The sequence below is a fragment of the Momordica charantia genome, assembly GCF_013281855.1.
Source record: "Momordica charantia cultivar OHB3-1 chromosome 9 unlocalized genomic scaffold, Mcharantia_2.0 BLBB01000009.1, whole genome shotgun sequence".
NCBI lineage: Eukaryota > Viridiplantae > Streptophyta > Magnoliopsida > Cucurbitales > Cucurbitaceae > Momordica > Momordica charantia.
This window is the reverse complement of record NW_028275167.1, coordinates 11664884-11688317: the sequence shown is the minus strand read 5'-3', so window position 1 is coordinate 11688317 and position 23434 is coordinate 11664884. Positions and strand designations below refer to the sequence as shown.

Genomic DNA, 23434 nt, shown 5'->3' with positions numbered 1-23434 from the left:
ACTATTGAATATTGCTCGCTTTATGATTGTTACAAATGTTGTAAGGTGTCATAAACCAAGTGATCCTGATTCTTTCATGTAGAAACATTTGAGCGGGAGTGTTCTACACAATGAGATTGTGTAAGACTAACCCTGAAATAATCACTGTTACGTATTAACACCGTTTACAGATAACATTGATTAATTTCGTTTATCGATGACCTAGATAACTTGATCTAAATCCTAAGCCATTTATGAACTCCTATTTATTTATGATTCTCCCTTGATCTACATAGATGAGAGTAAGCTCATCAACGCTGCTCAATATGCCTCCTACTTCAGGGATAAGACTAGGTTGATAGCTGGGGACATAGAATTAGCAAGACGAAATTCACTCTTACTCGATTTAGGGATAGTAGAGAGGTTGTTCCCTTAAGAGTTGATCCCGGTCTTGAACAAGGGACCCCATCCTCTCACTGGCCCGAGAGGAATTGGATTTAGTGATTTGTTCATAAATCAATTGTTCATTAGAGGGATAATGGTACTTAAGGAGAAAAGATGTAACTCAGGGGTAAAACGGTTTTTTTTACCTAGCTGAGGTTACGAACGGCCTGTGAAGGATCAACTTACCGATGACGGTTATATCGAATTGACACAAATATATCTATAGTGAGGGGAGTGCATCTACATGCTATAGTGAACAATCCTGTTAGTTAACGAATGTTGATTAACTAAGTTAAAGAATTTGACCGGTTAGTCTCAAATCGTTGGAGCCCATTACCTGTAGGTCCGTCGGGTCTCCATGCTAGCTCATAAAGGATAAAATTGATGAACTAGGTGAAGCAAGAATTTGAAGTGTTCAAATTCGATTTTTTAGGGAATATTGTATTTTATATGAGATATAAAATATAATTTAATAATTAATTGAGAATTAATTATTATGGAGAGTATGATTTATTTAAATTAGTTTTAAATAAGTTTAAAGTATGAAAAAAAGTTGTAATTTGATTAATATGATTAATCAAGCTTAGGTGTCAAAGACCAATTAATATGAGATATTAATTTGGCTTAGTTTTTGTTTTAAAAGAAAATTGATATTTCAATTTTTGTTTTTATAGAAATGAGTTTTATAAAAGTTTAATTTAAAAAATCAAGTCAGTGGAACCACTGACTAGTGGTTGTTGAAGTGTTTCTTCAAGGCAATGACACCTATCTTTTACATGCTAGTGGGGTTTGAAGTGGAAGGCATGCAAGACTTGTCCTTGCATGCATTTGGTCTTTATATAGGTGATGAAGATCACTTGGGGAAGGCTAATGCTTCACTGCATAAGTGCAGAATTTTTCACTCAAATTTCTATTCTTTTCTCCTAACCATTAGTGCTTTCCCTTTGCTTTCACTCATAATTCGGTCCCACAACCGTGTTCATCAACCTGAGGATAGCACGGATTTGCCATTAGTGGTCTCATTGAGTTAGGAGAAGAAGTTATAGTGAAGGTGTTCAAAGGTATAAAGTTAATCACTTCCTCTTTACTTTTTTCATCATATTTTCCAGCATGCTTATTTTAGTTAAATTGTCTCATTAAGTGTATTTTGATCCTTAGCTTCCGCTGTGCATGTCTAAAGTTCCATCGGCTTGTTGCATGAGAATAATTTACCAAAAGAGTTTTGGGCTGAAGCAGCAAACACGTTAGTCTTTTTATTGAATAGAATACCTACAAGAGTCTTGGATAAGAAGACACTCTTATGAAGCTTGTTTGATACTAAACCAAAACTGACAAATTTGAAGGTGTCCCGTTGTTTTTTTTTCATGTTCTACAGGTGAAGATGAAGGGATGTGATTCCCGGAGCGGAAGTGGATCTTCGTTGCTGATTTTTGGGATACAAAATTAAATTTCAAAGAAGAAAAATACAGAGGAAACTTTACCTTTGAAGAACGTTTCTTCAACGAGTTTCCCTCGAACACCACCACTACGTCTTCCTCGCTATCATCTTGGGTCTCGGGATCGTGCTTGTGGTAGCACCTTGATCGAAGAGAGGGAGAGATTGAGAGAATTTGAGAGAAAATGATGGGAGTTTTTTTTCTTTTCTGTTCTGTAAAAAATTAAACTCTTCCCATTCTCCAACATTTGAAGAAGAAGAAGGGTGATGTGGGGTAACTCCCCACGTCACAAAACCTCCCACTCCCCTGCAATTTTGCAGGGAAGTTTAATAATATTATTATTATTATATTAATATAATTAATATTAATAATATATATATATATTTATAAATAATTAATATATATATATATAATAATTAAAATATAAAAATAATTTATTAATTAATCATATTAATTAATAAATAATTATTAATTATTAATCCAATTAATAATTAATTAACATATATATATTAATCAAATAAATAATTAACACTTAATTATTTATCATAAAAATAGAATCATATTCTATAACATTTCTCTCGTATAACCTATAGTTTTAATGTACATCTTATGCACATTATTTTTAACCTATAGTTTTAACATGAATCTTATTCATATTAATTTTATTTGAATCTCATTCAAATAATTTCTCTCATAATATATAGTTTTAATTTATAATTAACTATATATTATAATGTATCAATATACATATAATCTCTTAAGTAATTTGAACATTTCAAATTCTTTCAAAAACTTGATCCTCGTTTTACCCGTTATGAGCTAGCAAGGGGACCTAATAGACCTACAGATCAGAAGCTCCAACGATGCGAGATTAATCGGTCAAACTCATTGACCGAGTTAATCAAGATTCGTTAACTACGGGTCATTCCACTAAAGACCCGCAGTTGCACTCTTCTCACTGCAGAACGTTTTCGTGTCCACGGATATACGACCATTAATGACGAGTCAATCCTTCACAAGTGTTCGTAACTCAAGTTGGTCAAATTACCGTTTTACCCCTGAGTTACATCTTACTCCTTAAACACCACTGCTTCTCTAATGAACAACCCGGTTATGGTCCAATCAATAACCGGAAGTCCCTCTCAGCCAATGAGAGGGTAGGGCCCCTTGTTCAAGTCCCGGAGTCAGCATTTAAGGGAACACTCATCTACTCCCCTAAAATCGGGGAGGAGTGAATTCCATCTTGTGAAGTTATGTTCCCAGCTCCCCACTCGGTCTCGTCCCCAAAATGGTAGGAATGTTGAGTCGGCGACTCAGGCCACTCTCACCCATACAGATCAAAGGACGAGCCTTCACAGGCAGGAGTCCATAACTCACTTAGGATTGAAAATGAGTTGTCTAGTCATCTTAAGAAATAGCAACCTATTAGTTAACGATGTTACATCTAAAGATTGCCTATTTCGTGGTCCGGTCTTATACAAGCTTATTGTATAGGATACCCCCACTCGCATGTCTCCACACGAACGACTTGAATCGAGTCGTCTGTAACCTTTACAGAGTGGGCCGTATCCATAGTGTTGCCAGGATAAGGTACCCAGCCTTATCCATATACTATAGAACCTTTAGGTTATTCACGGGACATTATCCATTCATATATCAGGGGTATATCAAATATATACCCCGTATATCAACTATATACCCAGTATATATATTGTCCCGATTACATAAAAAATAACCTTGGATGTTTAGTTTTATTGGATTTTGGACAATGCAAAACTATGATTCAACAACAAATTTATTGAATAAAACTTTATTAAATAGATGTTTGTTTTTACAAAATACAAACTACGAGTTTAGGGCAACACACCCAACAGAAGAGAGATAAGTTGAGTGAGAAGGCGGAACTAGGAATCTTTATAGAATATAGCATGGTGCCCAAAGCCTACGAGATCTATCAACCTCACACAAAGAAGATGGTGATTAGTAGAGACGTTCAATTTTTGGAGGATAAGGAGTGGGATTGGACAGAAGAAGCAGAGGTGAAGCAACAAGAAGTCTCTCTAAATCCTGATGAACTAATTGATGGTGCACCAGTTAGAGGGACTAGACTATTGACTGAGGTGTATGAATGAAGCAGCGTAGCTATGTTGGAGCCTGCAGGGTATGAAGAGGCTAAAAGAGATCAAAAGTGGATGGAGGCAATGGAAGAGGAGCTGAGAATGATAGAGAAGAACAAGACATAGGAGCTAGTAGAGAAGCCTGCTGACAGAAAGGTGATTGGATTCAAATGAGTTTTCAAGACTAAATTAAATCCAGATGGCTCTGTGAACAAGTTTAAGGCACAAGTTTGGGGAGTTGATTTCTTTGAGACATTTACACCGATTGCAAGAATGGACACAATCAAGATACTACTGGTTGTGTCAGCTCAGATGGATGGAAGGTGTATAAGCTAGATGTGAAGTCAGAATTCCTAAATGGAATGTTAGAAGAAGAGATCTATGTTGAGCAACCAGATGAGTTCATCACGCCAGGACAAGAGCAGAAGGTTTATTTATTAAAGAAGGCTCTCTATCAGTTGAAGCAAGCTCCTAAGGTATGATGTAGCAAGATGGATGATCACTTGCTGAACTTGGGTTTTGTAAAGAGTCTGAGTGAATCCACACTCTATGTGAAGAAATCAGGTATTGCTATCGTGATCGTATCTCTCTATGTAGATGACTTGCTGGTAATAGGAATTGATAATGTTCAGATAGAGATGTTCAAGCAAGAAATGAAGAAAGTATTCGAGATGATCGATCTAGGGTCTGATGCATTACTTCCTTGGTATGGAGATTTAGCAAGGGCAGAATGAAGTGTCTCTCTGCCAGAAGAAGTGCATGAGAGAGATATTGAAGAGGTTCAATATGGAGGAATGTAAGAGTGTGAACACTCCAATGATTCAGAAGGAGAAGTTTCAAAAGGATGATGGAGAGGAACCGACAGATGAGAATGTGTACAGAAGTCTAGTTGGATGTCTCATGTATCTCACATTCATTAGGCCTAACATCATGTACACTGTAACGTTTTATATAGATTTCTTTATTGTGCAAGCAAGAATCATATGATGGCTGGAAAAAGGGTTATGAGATATTTGAAAGGCACACTGTCTTTTGGGATCAAATTCAGTAAAGTTGAAAATTTTGAGTTGCAGGGTTACTCAGATAGTGGTTGGGCTGGGTCGTTGGATGATATGAAAATCACATCTAGCTATTGTTTCACTATTGGCTCAGAGTGTTTCTCATCGTGTACAAAAAAGCAAGATATAGTGACTCAATAAACTGCAGAAGCTGAGTTTATTGCAGCAATGACTGCAGTCAACCAAGCTGTTTGGTTAAAGAAGCTGATGCATGACTTGCATCTGAAGCAAGAAAAGAGTGTGAAGGTGTTTGTGGATAATCAAGCCACTCTAGCTATTTCATTAAATCTATTTTTTCATGGCAAGACCAAGCATTTTAAGATCAAGTATTATGTTCTAAGAGAGACGTAGAAGGAATAAGAAGTTCAGCTGGTGCATTGCAGCTAAGAGAAACAAATTTCAGATATCTTCATTAAGCCTTTTAGTGTGGGTCGTTTTAAAACTCTTAGAAGCAAGCTGGGTGTTTGCAGTATTTGAGTTAGGAGGAAAATGTTAGTTAACTCAAGTTGCAAGTTTGCATGATTTGAATTTGTCTAGTCCAAGGCCTAGTTTTTAGGAAGTTGGTAGTGTTATTTTGTGTTATAGTCAAGTCAGGTTGCTATTCTTTTAGAGTTAGTGGAGTGAGTTGCTAATTTTATGGAGTTAGTTGAGTCTATTTTTAGACTTAAAGTGTGGATTTTTATGTAGCATTATTGAATGAAATGCACACTTCCCCACTTTCTCATCTCTCTCAATAATAAGAACGAAAGGGTCGGCTGTTGACCAAGGTAGATATTTTAGTCAGTCACGATGATGACCTACAAAGAGAACCTTACTAATGTTGTACTTGTCGATGTACACTTTGAAGCTTGTTCGAGCTGGTATCCAGCCGAACTTAGTTAGGTTGCAAATATAATTGGCCTGGATAATTAGACATCCAACCTGTAATCGCAATGAACCAATTGCAAGAGCAGAGCTCTACCAACTGAGTTATATCCACCTCGAGTCAAGTGGGACCTGCATGAAGGAGTCATATGCTTCTTCTATTTTTTTATTCTTTTCTTTGGCGTAGTTGGGTCATCCTGGACTTGAACCAGAGACCTCGCCCGTGAAGTAAATCATCGCACCTACGGTCCAACCAATTAGGAGAGAATCAATAGATTCCTTTTCTGGAGCGATTCATCCTTCCCGAACGCAACATACAACTCTCCGTTGTACTGCGCTCTCTAAGTGTGCTTATTCCCCCCCTTCTTCCTTACCATGACAAGTCTTTATGAAATAACTCCGATGAGAAGAAAAAAGAAGACGCTAAGAAATCCTCTTGGCCCAATCCTAGATGCTCTAAGATCTTTTTTCAAACCTGCTCCTGTTTCGAGTCAAGAGATAGATAAATAGACACATCCCATTGCACTGATCGGGGGTGTTCGTAGTGACTGAGGGGGTCGACGACCAAGAAGTGTAGTTGTTTTGCAGATTTTACGCTTGTGGCATTCGTATTTTAGGTTGGTGCTGATGACTCTCCTAAAGAGAGTTAATTGTGTCTAAAAGTGGCATATAATAGCTAAAGATAGACTCATCTAACCCCCAATATTCAATGAGTTGTGCCTAATTTAGAAGATAAATCGATGTTCTCATATGGCTAAAAGTTTAATGTTAGCGTTCGTATAAATGATTTGATTTTGAGCATTTTGCTGCAGCTTTAATGATGCTACAACATCGGTTCCAAAAAGAGACAAAAAGCAGCAAACAAGCAACGAAAAGACTTCTCAACGACATTTACCACAGTAACTGGAGGTTTCACTTGGAGTGAAAGCTGGGTCCCACAGGACTTGTTTTGTTGCCCTAAAATCGGAAGGAGGTATAAATGCCAACAAATAGAGAATCATTCACACACACCAAGACAATTCCATTCTTCATTCTTGAAGGAATCAACTCTCATTCCAAGAAAATCTCTCCAACCATTAGAGAAAGTCAAGAGGAGAAGAAGACACTCATCAGTAGCTGAGAAGATAAATCCACATAACTCTAGTACAATCATCAATATACACTACTAGAGACTCTAGTAATTGTAGATGATCCCCAGATATCACTATGTATAAGAAAAAAAGGTGTAGACATGCAGCAAGAATAGTAAATTAAGGGTGACCTAATCTATAATGATGTAGCTATATTTTATTAGTGGAAGCAAAACTTAATTTAGAATTTAAAGAGATAGATTGATCACTATTATTTGTGTCACCATCAATTGTTTCTCCTCAGTAATCTAATATATTTCTTTTTTTAGCAAGTCCAAGCAATTTCTCAAGTGTCCTAGTCATGAAACATACATTGGAAGTAAAAAAAGAAATGAATTTACAATTTAAATCTCCTTGGAGCTTTCTAACCTAAATCAAATTGAATGCCAACTTTAGAACAGGTAGGACACTCTAAAGAATCAAATTTGAATTAATTTTAGCATCTCCTTATCCTACTATAGTTATCATAGTGCTACCTACTTTTGAAACTTTCCTATTACTAGATATCAACGACTATAAGTAATAAAACTATTCCTAATTCTTGTCCTATGATCAATTGCTCCTGGATCTTCACGAAAGCTTTAAATGGAGCACGTGTGAATTATCTCTCTAATAAGTTGGAGAATGTATGTTAATACATGTTCAACTCGAGTAGTGTTGTAATGCTTATGGATTAAAATACTATATTGGTCCCTGTATTTTCAACATAGATTCATTTTAGTTCATGTACTTTGAAAATGTTCATTTTGGTCTCTATAATTTTAAAAACCGATCATTTTAGTACATATTTCAAAATTTTAACACAAATTTTACACATAATGAAAACCTTTTAGTATAAAGTAATATTTACATTTTAAGAAATATATTAATTTTAATGCCTGGTTAAAATTGTGATACAAAAATAAGACTAAAAATAAAATGAATGAACAAAAATAGCTACTTTTTAAAAGTACAAGGACAAAAATGAACATTTTGAAAGTATAAAAACTAAAATGAACAAAAGTTGCAAATATAGGGACAAGAAAGTACAGAAACCAAACTAATATTTTAACCCGTTTTGTATTATTATAACATAGTTATTTGTCCTTTATCGTCATTTTACATTATTGTATATTTATCTTTATATATTCTTTGGTGAATGAAATAGAGATTAACTCATTATTCTCAAACCTTCAGTCTATAACATGTAAGTTGTGAGTTGATTTAGATTTGAAAGATCGAAAATAAAAAGGAATCAACAAATAAGTTATAGACTTCTAATTGATCATTTGTTTTAAGCAATGTAATATAGAGATGAACAATATTCAGTATTCTTTGTATTAGATTGGCTTAGAAATAAGCTACAAGTAATGAAACGAACAAAAAGTAATTTATATGGTGGACACTGGAATATGGAGATGCAACAGGAATAGGATTGATCTCACATTCACATCAGATTCCAAATTTGAGAGGTTTATTTATAGGTTACATAACATTGCAAAAGCTTTCAGTCAATCAGAGCACGATGTTACAAAATTAAAGTCATAAAATAACATTGAATAAAAAGAATCGATGATCTGCAGTGTTCTAAATGTGCATGGGAAATATTTACATAATTTTACCTAGGAGTTGCCCATAACCTAGCATCGGAGGAAAATTTGTGCTCCAAAAGAATTATTGTTTATCATTATTTTTAGATTTCAACAATCACTATTTACTGTTTCGTAGTTGGGAATGAGATCGATGAGGTTTCAAGTGGAACGCGTTTCTTCCAAAGAAGCTCAGCTCCACCATTGTTTGTGTTGTCCCATTTTCGGGCGCCACGTGGCACCGGAGATTGCGAGAAAAACCTCAATGGCAGAGGGTCTCCCCATAAGCTACCCACTGCACAAAGCTCTCTGAATATTCCTCCACCAGGTTAAGTTTCTGTGCCTTCACTTGGGACTGGGAGACTTCCATTACATTCTGCTCTTTCACCTACATATTGAAACCAATAAATCTCTCTCTTTATTCTCAAAATAAATAAATATCCTCAATTTCAACCTATATAACCTATGTTTTAATTTCACATGGTTACATATTCAACATCCTTTTTTTGTTTTTTTTTTACAAAAGGATTTAATTGAAATAAATTGGTCAGCTCAGAATCTATGTAATTAGCCTAACTTGGATTATGGATACCTCAGTGCACAATTCGTAATAATGTGAATGGACAATTCGTAACATATAAAAAGAAGAAATACAAGATACTGCACCTTCATGCTTGATCCATATTCACTCATGGAGGGAGTTGATTCTCCAGTGACAACATTTTCAGATGATTCTCTAGCAATTGGAGAGTAGAGCGCCAAGGACCTAAAATCATAATGGATAAACAGAAGTGGGGTTTACTCATCATAATGAAGGAATGCAATGTCCTAGTCCTACCAACCAAAACCCTAGAGCAGAATTAGAAGGAAAAAAAATTATGCCGAAAAGAAAAGTATAGCTAGACAAATTGTAAAATCGCACTTTCGCCACAGAAAATTATTCTTATTTGTTATCTCCTATAGTTGAGATATTCTTGGATGATCCAGTTGCAAACCTATTCAAATTTTTGGTATGATTACCTCTCAAATGGCTCATCCTCAAAAGAATTCCCAGAGGATGAAAGCCAATCCAGGTCAACAAAGTTTGAGCAGTTCATAGTGTCCCCTTCTGAAAAGAAAACATGGTCACCTTCAAGACATCTTTCTCTTTGAATGGCTCCAAAAAGCCGCCTCTGAGGCATTGATGGAGTATACCTACATTTAGACATTCAACAAAGAACATTTGGTTAACATTATTAACAACACTGCCAGAAAGATAACATGTTAGTAGGTATAGGGAACAATTGAATTGGGCCGAAACTGTTGGGCATTGGGATGAAAATATAAAATTTCTTATATTTTATGACATTCCCATAACAAATCCCACAAAAGTTAACACTCATCTTTATTTTCAAGAATTCTAATCAAATTCCTATGGAAAAATCTATTAAAAAAAAACAATTATTCTTCATTCTCAAGCATCTAAATGTTTGGTAACTGAGTTCGCTTATCCTAAACTACCATTTGCTAGTCCCATGGTTTAGACAGTAAAATACAAAGAGCAAAACCCAACCTCACAGGCCTGACAATAATTTCTACAAATTCCAAACTCATATATAAAAAATATGCAGACAAACAAACATAATAAGAAATCCTTCTCAAATTTGTAAAATGCCCCCAAGCATATAAAACCCCAATACTACTAATCAACACCTAAAGTTGCATGACACATTCATGAAGAACAAACGCAAATGAGTAAACCATATGGTGTTCCTTCCTTTCTGGCTTAATGAAAAGCGGATCTAACCTGTTAAGAATGAACTGCTGCAAGAACCACAAGAGAAAGGAGCCTGGGAATTTCGTAAAGATAGATGGTGGAAACAAACCTGGACAACGCTATATCACTTCCAGAAGTGGATATTTCTGGAGATGATTCTGAAAGAACCTTGCTACCTCCTTGCGATTGTTTGGACAATTCAGAGTTTGAATGTTTTTCTTGCTTTCTGTCTGTAGATAACATTGGTGAGCAGTTTTCGTGAAGAATACTTCCATCTGACATGGATCTTTTGAATGCTGACCTATACATCAGATACTTATAACTCAGTCAAACAAGTACAAACGTAATATATATGAGGAACCAATCATGGATAATGCATATTGTGTCTATAGTGAACTAGTGTGATTTTTTACTTATGATTTATAAATTCTTTTTAAAAGTTTGTTATATGTTCCGAAGACTCTTAGATAAGAGTTCACAATGTAATGCCACGCTAAATAGCAGTACAATTTGCATCCATTTCCTCAAACTTACCTGTCATCTTAAGAAAGAAAGAGGGGGAAGGTGGGGGGAATGTCAAGATATTTTCGTGCATTATGTTCCATCTAAACCTTACAAAAGGACTCCAAAAAGATGGAGAATAGTATAAAAAATATCTAGACAGAGAAATCCACGTGGAGGATAGAAATAAACCAAATCGGGATATTCTTTACCCTTCAAAATTTATAGAATTAAGTGAACCAAAAAAAAAAAAAAAAGTCAGCTAAAAGAAAGTGAGGAATATATTAAACCACAAAGCCTTGAATTTTCTTCTTGAACCAAATAGCAGCCGTTAATTGGACTTCAAAATCCCGGATATTGAGAGGATACCAGCTGAAGCTAAAAATTAAGATATTCCACGATTTCTACCCAGAGGAATAAAATATGTTCTTGATTTTCACTAAAGTTATAGCAAATTGGAGGTAAATAGTACACCAACTAGCAGATAGGCCAGTGGTTGGGATTTTCTACAATCTACTAAAAGCATTAATTTTCCCTCAAGATAGGGACAAATTAAAGATCTTCACTTTCATTGGTACCTATCCAAAGGACCGTAACTTAGTAGGTTGAGAACCTAGCTTGGCTGTTCACTAAGATGATTGAACATGGATGTACACGTGAAAGTACATAATTTTTCAATCTTTTGCGCAATTAGAAACAAAATTTGTCCAGAAAATCCAGGAAAGCAGCACAAGAATCATTAAAGTATCTTCAGGAATACAGATACCCCATTCAAATGTTCCTCTTATGTCCCAGACTTACCATATATTTTTGAGGTGACTAGTAGCAATAGAGTAGAGGTGACCGCAACCTAACCTTTAGTGAGGTTAGGAATATATTGACAAGATTAAATTTAGGGATAATTACCTTCTTAGTGTGCGTTTGGCATACCTTTCGGAAAAAACGTTTCTTAGTAAAACACTTATTATATAAGCACTCTTGAGGTCCAAAAGTGATTTTCTGAAAACAATCTAGAGTGTGTCTGATAACAAATAAAATCACTTTTGTAATAATCGAATTGGTTTATAATTATTTGTAGGATCACTTTATAGTAATTTGATATTTGTAGGATCACTTTTAGATATAGTGCAACCAAACAAACTTGTGATTAAATCACTTCGGAAAATGTAACCAAACCACAAGTATTTTAATTATAACTATTTTATAGAAATTTTTTAAGATTTTTTTTATAAAGTGATTAAATTAGTGGGTATGACCACCCTTAGTCCAAGAGGTTTGAGATTTGTTTCTATTTAGTGCCTAGGTTTTAAAATCTTACCCTTTTGTTCATGATGTTTTGAAATGCTCCATTTTAGTCTTGGCATTAGTTTTCCACCGGCCTTTTGAATAAAAAGATGACATGAAATTTTAAAATTAAATTTAATGCTAATGTGGCAAAAGATTATAGTTCTATAATGGAAAGAAGTGATTTGGCCGTTTTTAATTCTTTTTTTAATAAAACAAATCTCTCTTCTCCACCCCCATCACCCACCGCCACCGGCCACCCTCCACCATCACTGCCCACTATCTCGGGTCCCCCACATGTGTTACATCCTCTCTCTTTTCACCTTCCCAACCAGATCTGAGTTTCTTTCCAAATTTGAAGAATCTTCATGAGAGAGAGGAAGGATAACAGTGAGGGATTTTAGCAAGCTAGGCAATGGTAGCAGGAGAAGGGAGAGAGGGGCGTACAGTGGAGGGGGTTGATGGGATGGGGGAAGAGGAAAAGAGAGAGGGGGTATGACAAGGTGGAGGAAGGAGAAAGAGAGGGAGGGAACGAGGATTGGGTTGCGTGGAGGGTGGTCGGCAATGGTGGTAGGGGGCGGGGAGTGGAGAGGAGAGAGAATTTTTTTTAAACAACCCCGGTATATCTTTCTATTGTAAAATTATTATTTTTTGTCACGTCAACATTAAATTCAATTTTAAAATGTCATGTCATCATCATGCTGAAGTGTTTGATAGAAAAATAATGCCTGAGACTAGTGTAAATTTAGAAATCTAGGGGCTCAATGAAAACAAATCTAAAATCTCAAACCTCAAGGTTGTTCCTCATTTTTATATGACAGTTCACAAGTTGGGTCCCATATTAGTATTTTAGCCCACAAGTGTTGAAAATATATGTAAAGGACTAAATTTATCTTTTCTTTTTATTTATTTATTTATTTTAACTAGGAGTTGGATCTTTGCTCCCCTATACTCAAGGGGCCCCGCGCCCGCCCTAAAGCTGGACCTGAGAGACAGTGAGAACTTATTAGGAAATAATAGGTATGCAGGCTGGTTGAATGAGTTATTGAGCCTAGCAATAGCGGCAAGCCGGCAACCCATCCACATCTAACGAAATCCAATTGTCTACTGCAGCAAAGTTCATTATTAGAAGGTTGTAGTTTCAAAGGATAAGTAAAAGTTTTGGGAATTAATCGAATCGACAATTCATTGTGGGGAATTGGTGGGAAGAAATAATAGAATTCTTTCTATTTCATGAAATTATATACAGCCATGTGAAGTAGTCTTTCAAAGATTTTTAAAAATTTATCGATCTCTGAAATTTACTAGTAAATTAACTCCAGGTCTCCATGCCCATATTGACTACCCTGTACCACAAAGCTTCATGCTCATTAGGGAATTTTTAGAACCAGTTCATTAGACGTGCAATTTTGTGGCCTAATAATTTCTACCTAGGCAACCAAGATCCAAAGGTCCACTGTCTTTGTATAAATAAAATGGTCGTCTCCTGCCATTTTCACAAGAGATTTAAATGCTTTTTGTTAATACAGAGGGTGAGAGTTAAAAATAATTTATAATAATAAAGGGGAGTGTTAGGAACCACCTGTCGAATTAAAGTTAGTTTTCTCCCTTGGATAGAATCATAGGAAGGCTTTTTCTCCATCTCTAAGATTCACCATCATACTATTCCAAATCTATTTGGGGACATTTGGCTGCCGGCATCCACATCTAAAGTTCGGCAATGAGAAGTGGGAATTAGAAGTCTGAGAATCAGATGATTGTGTGTTGGGTGAAGTAATGTTGGAATTTGTTAAATCACATTCACTAAAGTAAAAAAAGCTTAAATTTGATAGGTTATGATAAATTTAATCTTTATTAAATACTTTATTATTCTCTCTCATTTGTGGGCTTGAGAGCTAGTACAAGGCGGAAAACAAGTAGTTACCAATATTAATTGAACATTTGAAAAAGAAATAACATTACAGGGATTCAAATACAGAACCTCCTACTTTGATACAATAGCTTAAACTGAATAGCTTAAACTATGGAACCCAATAGCTTAAACTGATGGATTACCATCAATCTTTTTTTTGAACAAAATACGAACTTTTTATTGATAAATGAAAAGGAACACAATTGTTCAAGGATATCAACTCTCAAAGGAGTGAAAATAGCTAAAGAAAACCAAAATAATTTAATCTTCAATTAATACTTTAACAGAATGGTTGGAATTTTCAAAATTTATAAATATTTGTTTAGATATTAGTTCTCAATATTTAGTCTTTATGATCTTTAATTCTTTCCCTATCGTAATAGATATTCGTCCTATTTCCTTATTGTAGGAGGTCTTTCTCCTACATAAGAAGACCTAGTTGCACATATTATTATATAGCATCATATTTTTATTATCTCAAATTTAAGATAGTATCCTTGCTTCCTCTGCAAACTTTAACCCCTCCTAAAAACCCTAACCACTACTGCCAGAAACCCTAGCCGCAACCTTAGATCGGTGCACTCTACTTTCGGCGAGTATCTTCATTTTTGGCTGGCTGTGTTCGTGAAGCAGCCATTGCCCATGATTCTATGTGTGTATGCCGAAGTCGGGTTAGCAAGAACACATTCCTGTCTAGAGGACCTCCTACTTTGATACCATGTTAAATCACTACTAAACCCAATAACTTAAACTGATGGATTACGATAAATTTAATATTTAATTAATACTTTGACAGAATTCAAATGTCTATGTTTATAGTGCAGGACTGCGTTCGAAAAACTAGGGAATCTGAAATTAATGATTAGTTTGTAGGTTTAGGTTGTGAGGATTATTTTTTTTAAATAATTAAGAATATTAACTTTCAAATTGAATATTATTTCAAACCATAATTAATTGTATTTAATTAATTATTATTTTTAAACAATAAACAATTTTTCATTGATATATGAAATATATAAAAGTTCAAGATACAAAATCCTAAGGCTGTATTTAATTAATTATTAAATTTTCAATATGTTCAATAGTTTGTTTGTTCGTTTGGGTTTCGAGGATTGTTGTCGGAAAAGAATTAATTATATTAACTTGAAAATTGAATATTATTTCAAACCAAAACTAAATGTATTTAATCAAATATTAGAATTTCAATATGTTCAATAATTTGTGGATTCAGGAGACCTGTCACATCAATGGAATTGCAGTTTTTAAGATGACAGTTCAAAGATCATATAATATTCAATTTTATAGTGTAGGACTGGGTTTTTAAGATGACAGTTTTTAATTTGTGGCTAAACCATGGGGCAAAACATGAACTTCCATATCATATAAAAGCGTACATTCAATATTTATAATCCTAGAACAAATTAGGAAAGTTACCCAGAAATATAAACACGACGTTACAATATCAATAGCCTTTCGAGAGGGCTATCTCTCTCCAAGAACTTATATTAAGTTCTTCACCTTAAACTATTTTCCAAAAGATGTCTTCCCTCCCTCCCTACTACTTCTATTTATAACAAACTCACCCCTAACTAATTACCATAATGTCCCTAACTACAATACTAATTTTATTCCCAAACTATCCCTACTAGGACTATCACCGAGAACATTCACGTTCAAGGCTCTTTTGAAGGGTTCGTGGTTGGCAAAAATGCAATCACATTTCCCACCTCCAATACGCCGATGACATCACCATCTTTTGCAAAAACGATGATTCAATGTTGAAGATTCTCTTTGAAAAAAATCAAAGCCTTTGAATGGTTGTCGGGTCTAAAGGCTAATTGGGATTAATCTTGGTTTGTGGAATCAATATAGATCCCATCAAAATGCCCCAAGTTGCGGCCAACTTTCATTGTAAGTCTTAAGCATGACAAAATCACCAATCAACCTAAAAGTCTAAGCTAATGGATTAAGGCAGTTTTAATCATTTATAGGATATCTTGTTCCCAGTTCTTATGGTACAGATCGATCTGGTTGGAATGCGGTGATCAAGAAGAATGGTTCTGGTTGCAGTCCTTGGTACAACATTAAAGCAGTGGAAGCTGTTGGAAAGATTTTTTCTGATTAAAGTTGGTAATGGCAAAAGAACTCTTTTTTTTGGCGGATAAGGGCTTCCTTCTTAAAGGACAGATTTCTGCTACATTAAGTATTTCTTCTTTACCTTTTTTTTTTTTGATACTAAACAGAAATAGTATATTGATAAAAAATTACAGCCTATGAGGCCGAGGGATGAGAAGGCCCCCACCAAACAAAAGACTATAAAAGGACTGCTTTCCAATCTTGTATGAGCATTATAAGATTGTAATTACAAAAAAAAGACCTTGTGATTTAAACACCACCACGAAATTACAAAAAGAATCAAAAGAACAAGAGAAGTTGTTGAAGACCCGACCTTTAATTTCTGTTTATGATGCTTGGAATAGAAGTCCGCTTTCTTGGAGGTTGGAAACTAGGAGGTCACTGAAAGATGAAGAGATTGAAGGCTCTTTGGACCTGTTATCCAGTCTTTCCTCGTTTAATCCTAGTTTGGAAGAGGATGTTAGAAGTTGGAGTCTAGGTTCAGCGGGTGGTTTCTCAGTCTGTTCTTTACATAAGCATGGTGATCTGTCTTCAATTCTTTCTAAAGACTACTGCTCTTTTCTGTAGAATTCAGGCAGTCCCAAGAAGGTTAACTTATTGTCATGGATTATTCTTAATGGTAAGATAAATACAGTGAGGTGCTTCAGAACAAACTGCCTAATATGGCTTTGCAACCTTCGATTTGTGTGTTATGTGCTTCAAATGATGATTTTCAGGGCCAGTTGTTTTTTCTCTGTCCCTATGCTTCGGCTGGTTGGAGTTCATTTTTTCAGCTACTAAACCTATCATGGGCTTGGTATTTGAATGTTCCTAGAAAGTATTCTTCAGCTGCTGTTTGGCATAAGGTTTTCTTCTAAAGTTAACCTACTTTGGGTTAATGGTCTCAAGGCACTAATTTCAGAAATTGGTTCGAAAGAAACCAAATCGTGTTTGAAGGAAAATAGAGGTCACACCTAGACTGTTCCAACATTGCTAAGTTTAAGGCCTCACAATGGTGTGGTCTTTCTGATTTGTTCGCTAATTACTCTCCTAGCATAATCTGTTTGAATTGGGAGGTTTTTCTTTTATATTTTTTTGTTGAACAAACTACAAAATTGATGTATGAAAAGGAACAAAAATTGTTCAAAGATAACTCCCAAGGGAGTGAAAAGAAAAAGCTAAATAGATAAAAAGTAGAAATGAAAAGAGAATCAAAAACTAAAAAGAAGTTATAAAAGCCTCCCAATTCATACAAATCATATTAAGGGAATAATTAGTAAATAGATCGGAGAGAGCACACCATTGTGAAGCTTTGAACTTAGAAATGTTGAAAAAATCTAGGCATGATGGATACTTTCCTTCAAACACCTTTTGATTCCTCTCGAACCACAATTCTGAGATAATTGCTTTGATTCCGTTAACCCAAAGAAGACTAGGTTGAGGCTGTAACCTAATTCCACAAAGCAGCTGAAAGATATTCTTATGAGTGTCTCTGTCCCATGCCCATGACAGATTGACAAACTGAAGAAATAAACCCCAAACAGCACAAGCAAAGGGGCAAAAGAAGAATGAATGCCCCTGGTTTTCACCATGCACGGCACAGAAAAACAAAAGGAAGGTTGCAGAGCCATTTTAGGTAATTTCTCTATGGGAAGCTTTTATAACTAATTTTTAGCTCTAATTCTCTATGGTTTATGGTTTTATTTTTTGCTTTTCACTCCTTTAAGAGTTTGTATCTTTGAACAATTTTTGTTTCTTTTCATCCATCAATAAAAATATAGTATCTTGTTAGAAAAAAAAGATATCTCACGCTCCCCTTACTTGTGAGCTTGAAAAATTACACAAGACCCAACAAGTGCGAATCAATATTAAATGATGAGAAAATGACGACACAGGGGTTTGAACATAGGACTTCCTGCTTTAATACCATCTTAAATATGATTAAATTACCAATGAATCCAAAAGCTTAAGCTAATGGGTTAGGGTAGATTTAGTAATTCATAGGATATCTAACAGTAAGGAAGAGCCCTTCCCTATTTCTTACCTAGGATTACCTCCTAGGGGTAATCCAAAAACTACAGTTTTCTGGCAGCCTATTTTAGAAAAGATTACTAAGAAATTATAAAGATGGAGTTGGTTTCAAGTCTCAAGAGGAGGTCAATTGACTCTTTGTTCAGTGGTTTTGGCCAACTTACCAACCTATTAAATGTCCGTGTTCCAAGTTCCCTTGATTGTGCATAAGAAAATTGAGAAATCTATGAGAAATTTCTTCTGGGAAAGAAAATTCTCATCTCATGGTAATTTGCATCTCTGGTTGGTTGGAAAAGAGTGGCAGCACATTTGGATGCAGGTGGTTTGAGTTTGGGAGGTTATTATTCAAAGAATAAAACACTTCTCGCAAAATGGGGGTGGAGATTTAGTTAAGAACCAGCTTCCCTTTGGTGCTCGGTGATAGAAAGCATCAATGATTCGGATCCCTTCAATTGGCATTCTCTCTTTAGTCCTAATGGTTGTTCCCGCTGTCCTTGGATAAATATAACAAAGCATTGGGGCAGAACGCTCTAAAGCACTCTTCCTTTTTTAGTTGGCAATGGAAAGTGGATATCTCTTTGGCAAGACAAATGAAGAGGTGAGCTCCCTTATAAAGAAAGATTTCCTCTACTTCTCTCTGTTGCAAATATCCTTCTTGTTCGGTTTCGGATTGCTGGGATACTACCACTTTGTCGTGGAAGTTTGATTTGAGCAGGAACTTAAAGGACGGTGAGATAGAAGAGTTTGCTTTTCTTCTTGAGGTGCTAAATTCTTCAACCTTATCGATGGAGGATGACTGTATTAAATGGGATCGAGAAGCTTCAGGTACGTATGTTCTCAGTAAAATCCCACCCAAAATCTTTGGAAGCTGGCCAAAAATGACCAAAGGAGCTGCAGTCAACTCTTTGGAAATCTGGGTGCCCTAAAAAAGTTGCAGTGTTCTCTTGGATAGTTCTATTTGGAAACCTAAACACAACAGATGTTCTCCAAAAGAAAACTCCCTTTTTGGTTCCTTCAACCTTATATTTTTCTTCTTTGTTCAGCAAGCTAGGACTGCCAAGATCATTTGCTTTTCCTTTGCCCTTACGCAGCAAAGCGCTGGGGAATAGACATCTAGAGGAAATTTGCAGCAGCTTCTTTTGTGTCCTATTTCTTCTCCTAGAGCTCGGTTTATTTGGTGCAATGTGGTCAAAGCCATTGTTTCAAAAATCTGGTTTGAAAGAAAATCAAAGACTTTTTGAGGACAAGCGGAAGGTTCAGTGAGAATGCTTTGATTTAGCTAACTAAAAAGCTTTCCAGTGGTGTTCGCTTTCTCACTTATTTTGCAGATTATTTTCCTAATATTATTTGTTCTTCTTGGGAAGCTTTTATTTTTCCATAGTTATTTTGTGTACCTTTTTATTTGTTTTTTTCTCTCACCCTCCTCCCTCCACTGCCTAGCTTCCCCCTCTCCTGTGCCCCTTTCTGGTGAGATTTTCAGGCCATAGCCTTCTGCTTTCCTTGTTTTCCCCCTTCCCATTGCCTTCCAGAAGTAGTTAACAGCAAGTGGTTTTGAGATTTACACAGTTTATTCAGAATGGAAATTAGCAGTTGTAGTATTGATCATTCATTTTTTTGCATTTGGATTGAAAATGACATTTTTATGATAGAAGATGTGAAAAGAAATGCTTTGATGACATTGCATTCAACGCAATTCTTATGGTTCGAAAAGCATATGAAGGAAGTTACTCAGCAACCGATCTTTGCTTCGTTATTTTTCCAACTTGGTGATGATTATGGACAATGTCGTATTCAGAAATTTAGAACTAATGGGAATTGGTTCTTGGAGTGGGTGTTATGGCCCTCCACAGGTGGTCGAAAGAATGTTATCGTCCCTGCTGGTTCGGAGAAGAATGCCTGGAAAGTTTTCTGGAAGATGCCGAAGACTTTCTCGGTCAGACTAACAGAGGCTCAAACGTTAGTGAAGGCCGGTTGCTCTATCCTTGACAAGAACGCTGTTTTAGATGGAAATACTATAGTTCCAACGAATACTAATGAAAAGGATTTGGTAGTACAGAAGAAGCATCCAAGAACCGAAAGGTCCTATGCCGAGGTTGTAGCCGAAAAAGGAGAAATTGCATCTGACAAGCCCCTTGACAGCTTTCGAAGCATTGCAGAAGAACCTAGGAAGTTTAAGACAGTCAATACCCAAGGCTATTGGGTTCAAAAAGAAGCTGAGGTATTAGAATTGGATTGGAATCGCCTAATGGTTGTCTCTAAGACCTGTGCACATGATGACTGGAAGGCGATCACCAGAGCTTTAAAAGAGAAATACTCACTTGACTGTGTGATAAATCCCATCATGGTTGATAGGGGTCTTTTGAAGTTCACAGGTGATAGATTTCTCAAGCCTTGTGAGCTTTCTGGAAAATGGAGGAAGATTTCTGAAGCCTTGTGAGCTTTCTGGAAAATGGAGGAGGATAAGGAATTTTCATTTCAAATTAGAAAAGTGGAGCCCTTATTTGCATAACATAAGCGATTACACTCAAGGATACGGGGGCTGGTTAACCATTAAGGACCTACCGTTGTACTACTGGACCAGTTCAACCTTTGAAGCCATTGGAAGAAAATGCGGTGGGTTGTTGGAAATTTCTTCAAAGACTCTTAATATGTTGAACGCCTCAGATGCTCTTATCAAAGTTAAACCTAATTCTTGTGGTTTTATCTCGGCCACCATGACTATTGCTGATGAGAAATATGGATCCTTTGAAATTAGGATTTTCGGTAGTCGCCTTCCAACACCAATGCTTTCGGCTGATGCAAGCCTAGATTATGAATCATTAACAAACCCTTTGGACGTTGAACGATTTCGAAGAATTTTGGATGATGAACAGACATATTCTCCAAGTTTTGAAGTGGAAGATGAAGGGTCACAAGAGGAAGAAGCAAACCTAATTATGTAAACAAAAGTTGGAATGGCGGCGACTATTTGAAATTCCGAGGTAAGGGATTTGATTTGTGCAGGCGAAAATTCGGCGATATTTAAGGAGATTGATAATATTATTATGGAGGCAGTGTTGGATTTTCCGAATCAGAAGGTAGAGAATTCGAAATGGCCTGAAGAGAATCCTGACAGTCAGTTGGAAAATATTGAGAATTTGGAAAGACCTTCAATTACGAAGAATGATATCCTCGAGGATGCAGCCTTTATTGAAGAGAGAGAAATGAACTTTAATGAAGAAAGAGAAAAGACTGATATGTTGGCCAATGAAATTACGATTTCCCGCAGGTAGCACCCTGTGACAAATCATCACATAATCGTATCCCACCATTGCCCTTTTCCTATTCAAGGAAAAAAAATCAAAATCTAGATTGCCCAAGGATCTCGGTCTTATTCATTCAAATTAGGAGACTATCTCGATGTTAAATAAGGGGACCAATGAAGAAGAGGAACTTTCAGAATTACCGCCAACTAATTCAGACCCTAAAGATGATCCAAACCTTTGTATTATACAACAGAGTTTACGGAATTCTTTTAATATGGGAAGTGAGCAGGATATGGACAAGAAAGAGAAAATTAGTAATTTTCCATACCTAAAATTTGGCCGCATTTATTCAACCAAAGAGCAGCCAACTGAATTAAATATGACTGAATCTTTATTCTCGAATGATGAGGAAGGTATAAACATTAGCATTGGTAGTCAGGATTCTCCACCTTTTTTGGATATTCACGCGGAATGTGCTGAATTTTCCTTGAACGGTGAGTTGACTAATCTTTTCGATCCTCCCCTATTTTCTCCAGCTGCACAAGACAAGTCAGTTTTTTGTGGGAACCCTCCGAATATTGAGGGTGAAATTCAGATTCCTTCCTTCTTTGACTCGGTTGGAATTGCTCTCTCACCTGTTAGGAAAGATTGATGAAGATACTTTCTTGGAATGTCCGAGGCCTTCGAGATTATAAAAAAAGGCTGAAAGTTAAGAAGATGATATTGAAACTCAATCCACATGTTGTAATGCTCCAGGAGACAAAGTTACAGTTTCAGCAGATTGATAAAGAGACAATTAAATCGTTATGGAGCTCTAAAGATGTAGCATGGGCCAGCATGGAAGCAGAAGGTTCAGAAGGTCGATCGGGGGGATTCTTACCCTCTGGGATGAGACTAAAATTCAGATTCGGGAAGTATTAGAGGGCAACCATTCAGTGTCAATCTCCATCTCATTCTTTAATTTAAAAGAAATTGTTATAACTAACATCTATGGTCCAACTGGTTACAAAAGTTGGAAGCATCTGTGGTCACAATTACGAAATATATTGGTGCATGGGAGGAGATTTTAACATCACAAGGTGGGTATCAGACAGGTCTTCAGGAGGTAGAATAACAAGAGGAATGAAGAGATTTAATAGTATAATTGAAGAATTAGAATTGATGGAAATTCCACTTTCTAATGGCAAGTACACTTGGTCGAAAATGGGCAACGCTAGTACTCATTCATTACTGGACAGGTTCTTTGTTTCGCAAGATTGGGACACTCTCTTCAGCAATTCTAGTGTAACGAAAACGTCTGACCATTTTCCTATTGTTCTTGATGTTTTGGGGATTTTCATTGGGGCCCCACTGCCTTCAGGTTCTTTAATTTCTGGCTAGAAGATAAGAATTGTGTTCGAATAATCGAATCTAAGCTCTCAGAAGATGTATCTTATGGCTGGGCAGGGTTTGTAATATCTTCAAAGCTTCGTAAAATCTTCACTTAAAATTTGGCATGCTCAAAATGAAAAGCAGCGAAAGGAAGCAGAGGATAAAATAGTAGCTGAAATATCCTTATTGGATATTAAAGATGAGAATTTTGGTCTCTCCTCGGATGAAATCGCATGAAGAGGTTCTTTGAAAACAGACTTACTTAATTTGTATGTAAGGGAGGAGCAAAACTTGATACAAAAAAGTAAGGTACATTGGCTTAAGGCACGGGATGAAAATAGCAATTTTTTTCATAGATTCTCAGCTGCCCGCAAAAGGAAAGCCTAGATTTCTGAGCTCAAGGATGGAAATGGTGTATCTCTTGTTAACCAAAGAGAAATTGAGAAGGAAATCTCCAGCTTTTTTGATGCCTTGTACTGTAGTGAAGGAATTTCACGTTTTACTTCAAGAGACATCTCTTGAAGGCCTATCTCTTGTAAAGACAGTAGCTGGTTACAAAGGAATTTTGAGGAAGAAATAAGGCGTCAGGGCCAGACGGATTTACCATTGAATTCTTCATCAAA

At 36.0% G+C, this 23434-nt stretch overlaps 1 protein-coding gene across 2 annotated transcripts in view; it reads right to left on the bottom strand.

The window, feature by feature from the left end:
• Positions 1-8426: 8426 nt before the first annotated feature.
• The window catches only part of LOC111017054 (phosphoinositide phosphatase SAC3), a 65169-nt gene continuing 50161 nt past the window's right edge, over positions 8427-23434 (bottom strand). The window contains exons 13-16 of one of the 2 annotated variants that reach the window (XM_022292702.2): positions 10462-10653; positions 9617-9790; positions 9263-9362; positions 8427-8984 (exon numbers count right to left, since the gene is read on the bottom strand). In XM_022292702.2, coding sequence (XP_022148394.1) covers positions 8859-8984; positions 9263-9362; positions 9617-9790; positions 10462-10653 — 592 coding nt within the window. In that variant the 3' untranslated portion in view covers positions 8427-8858. Of the gene's footprint in view, positions 8985-9262; positions 9363-9616; positions 9791-10461; positions 10654-16860; positions 17632-23434 lie in introns of those variants that run through there. The other variant, XM_022292703.2, reaches the window with a different exon arrangement.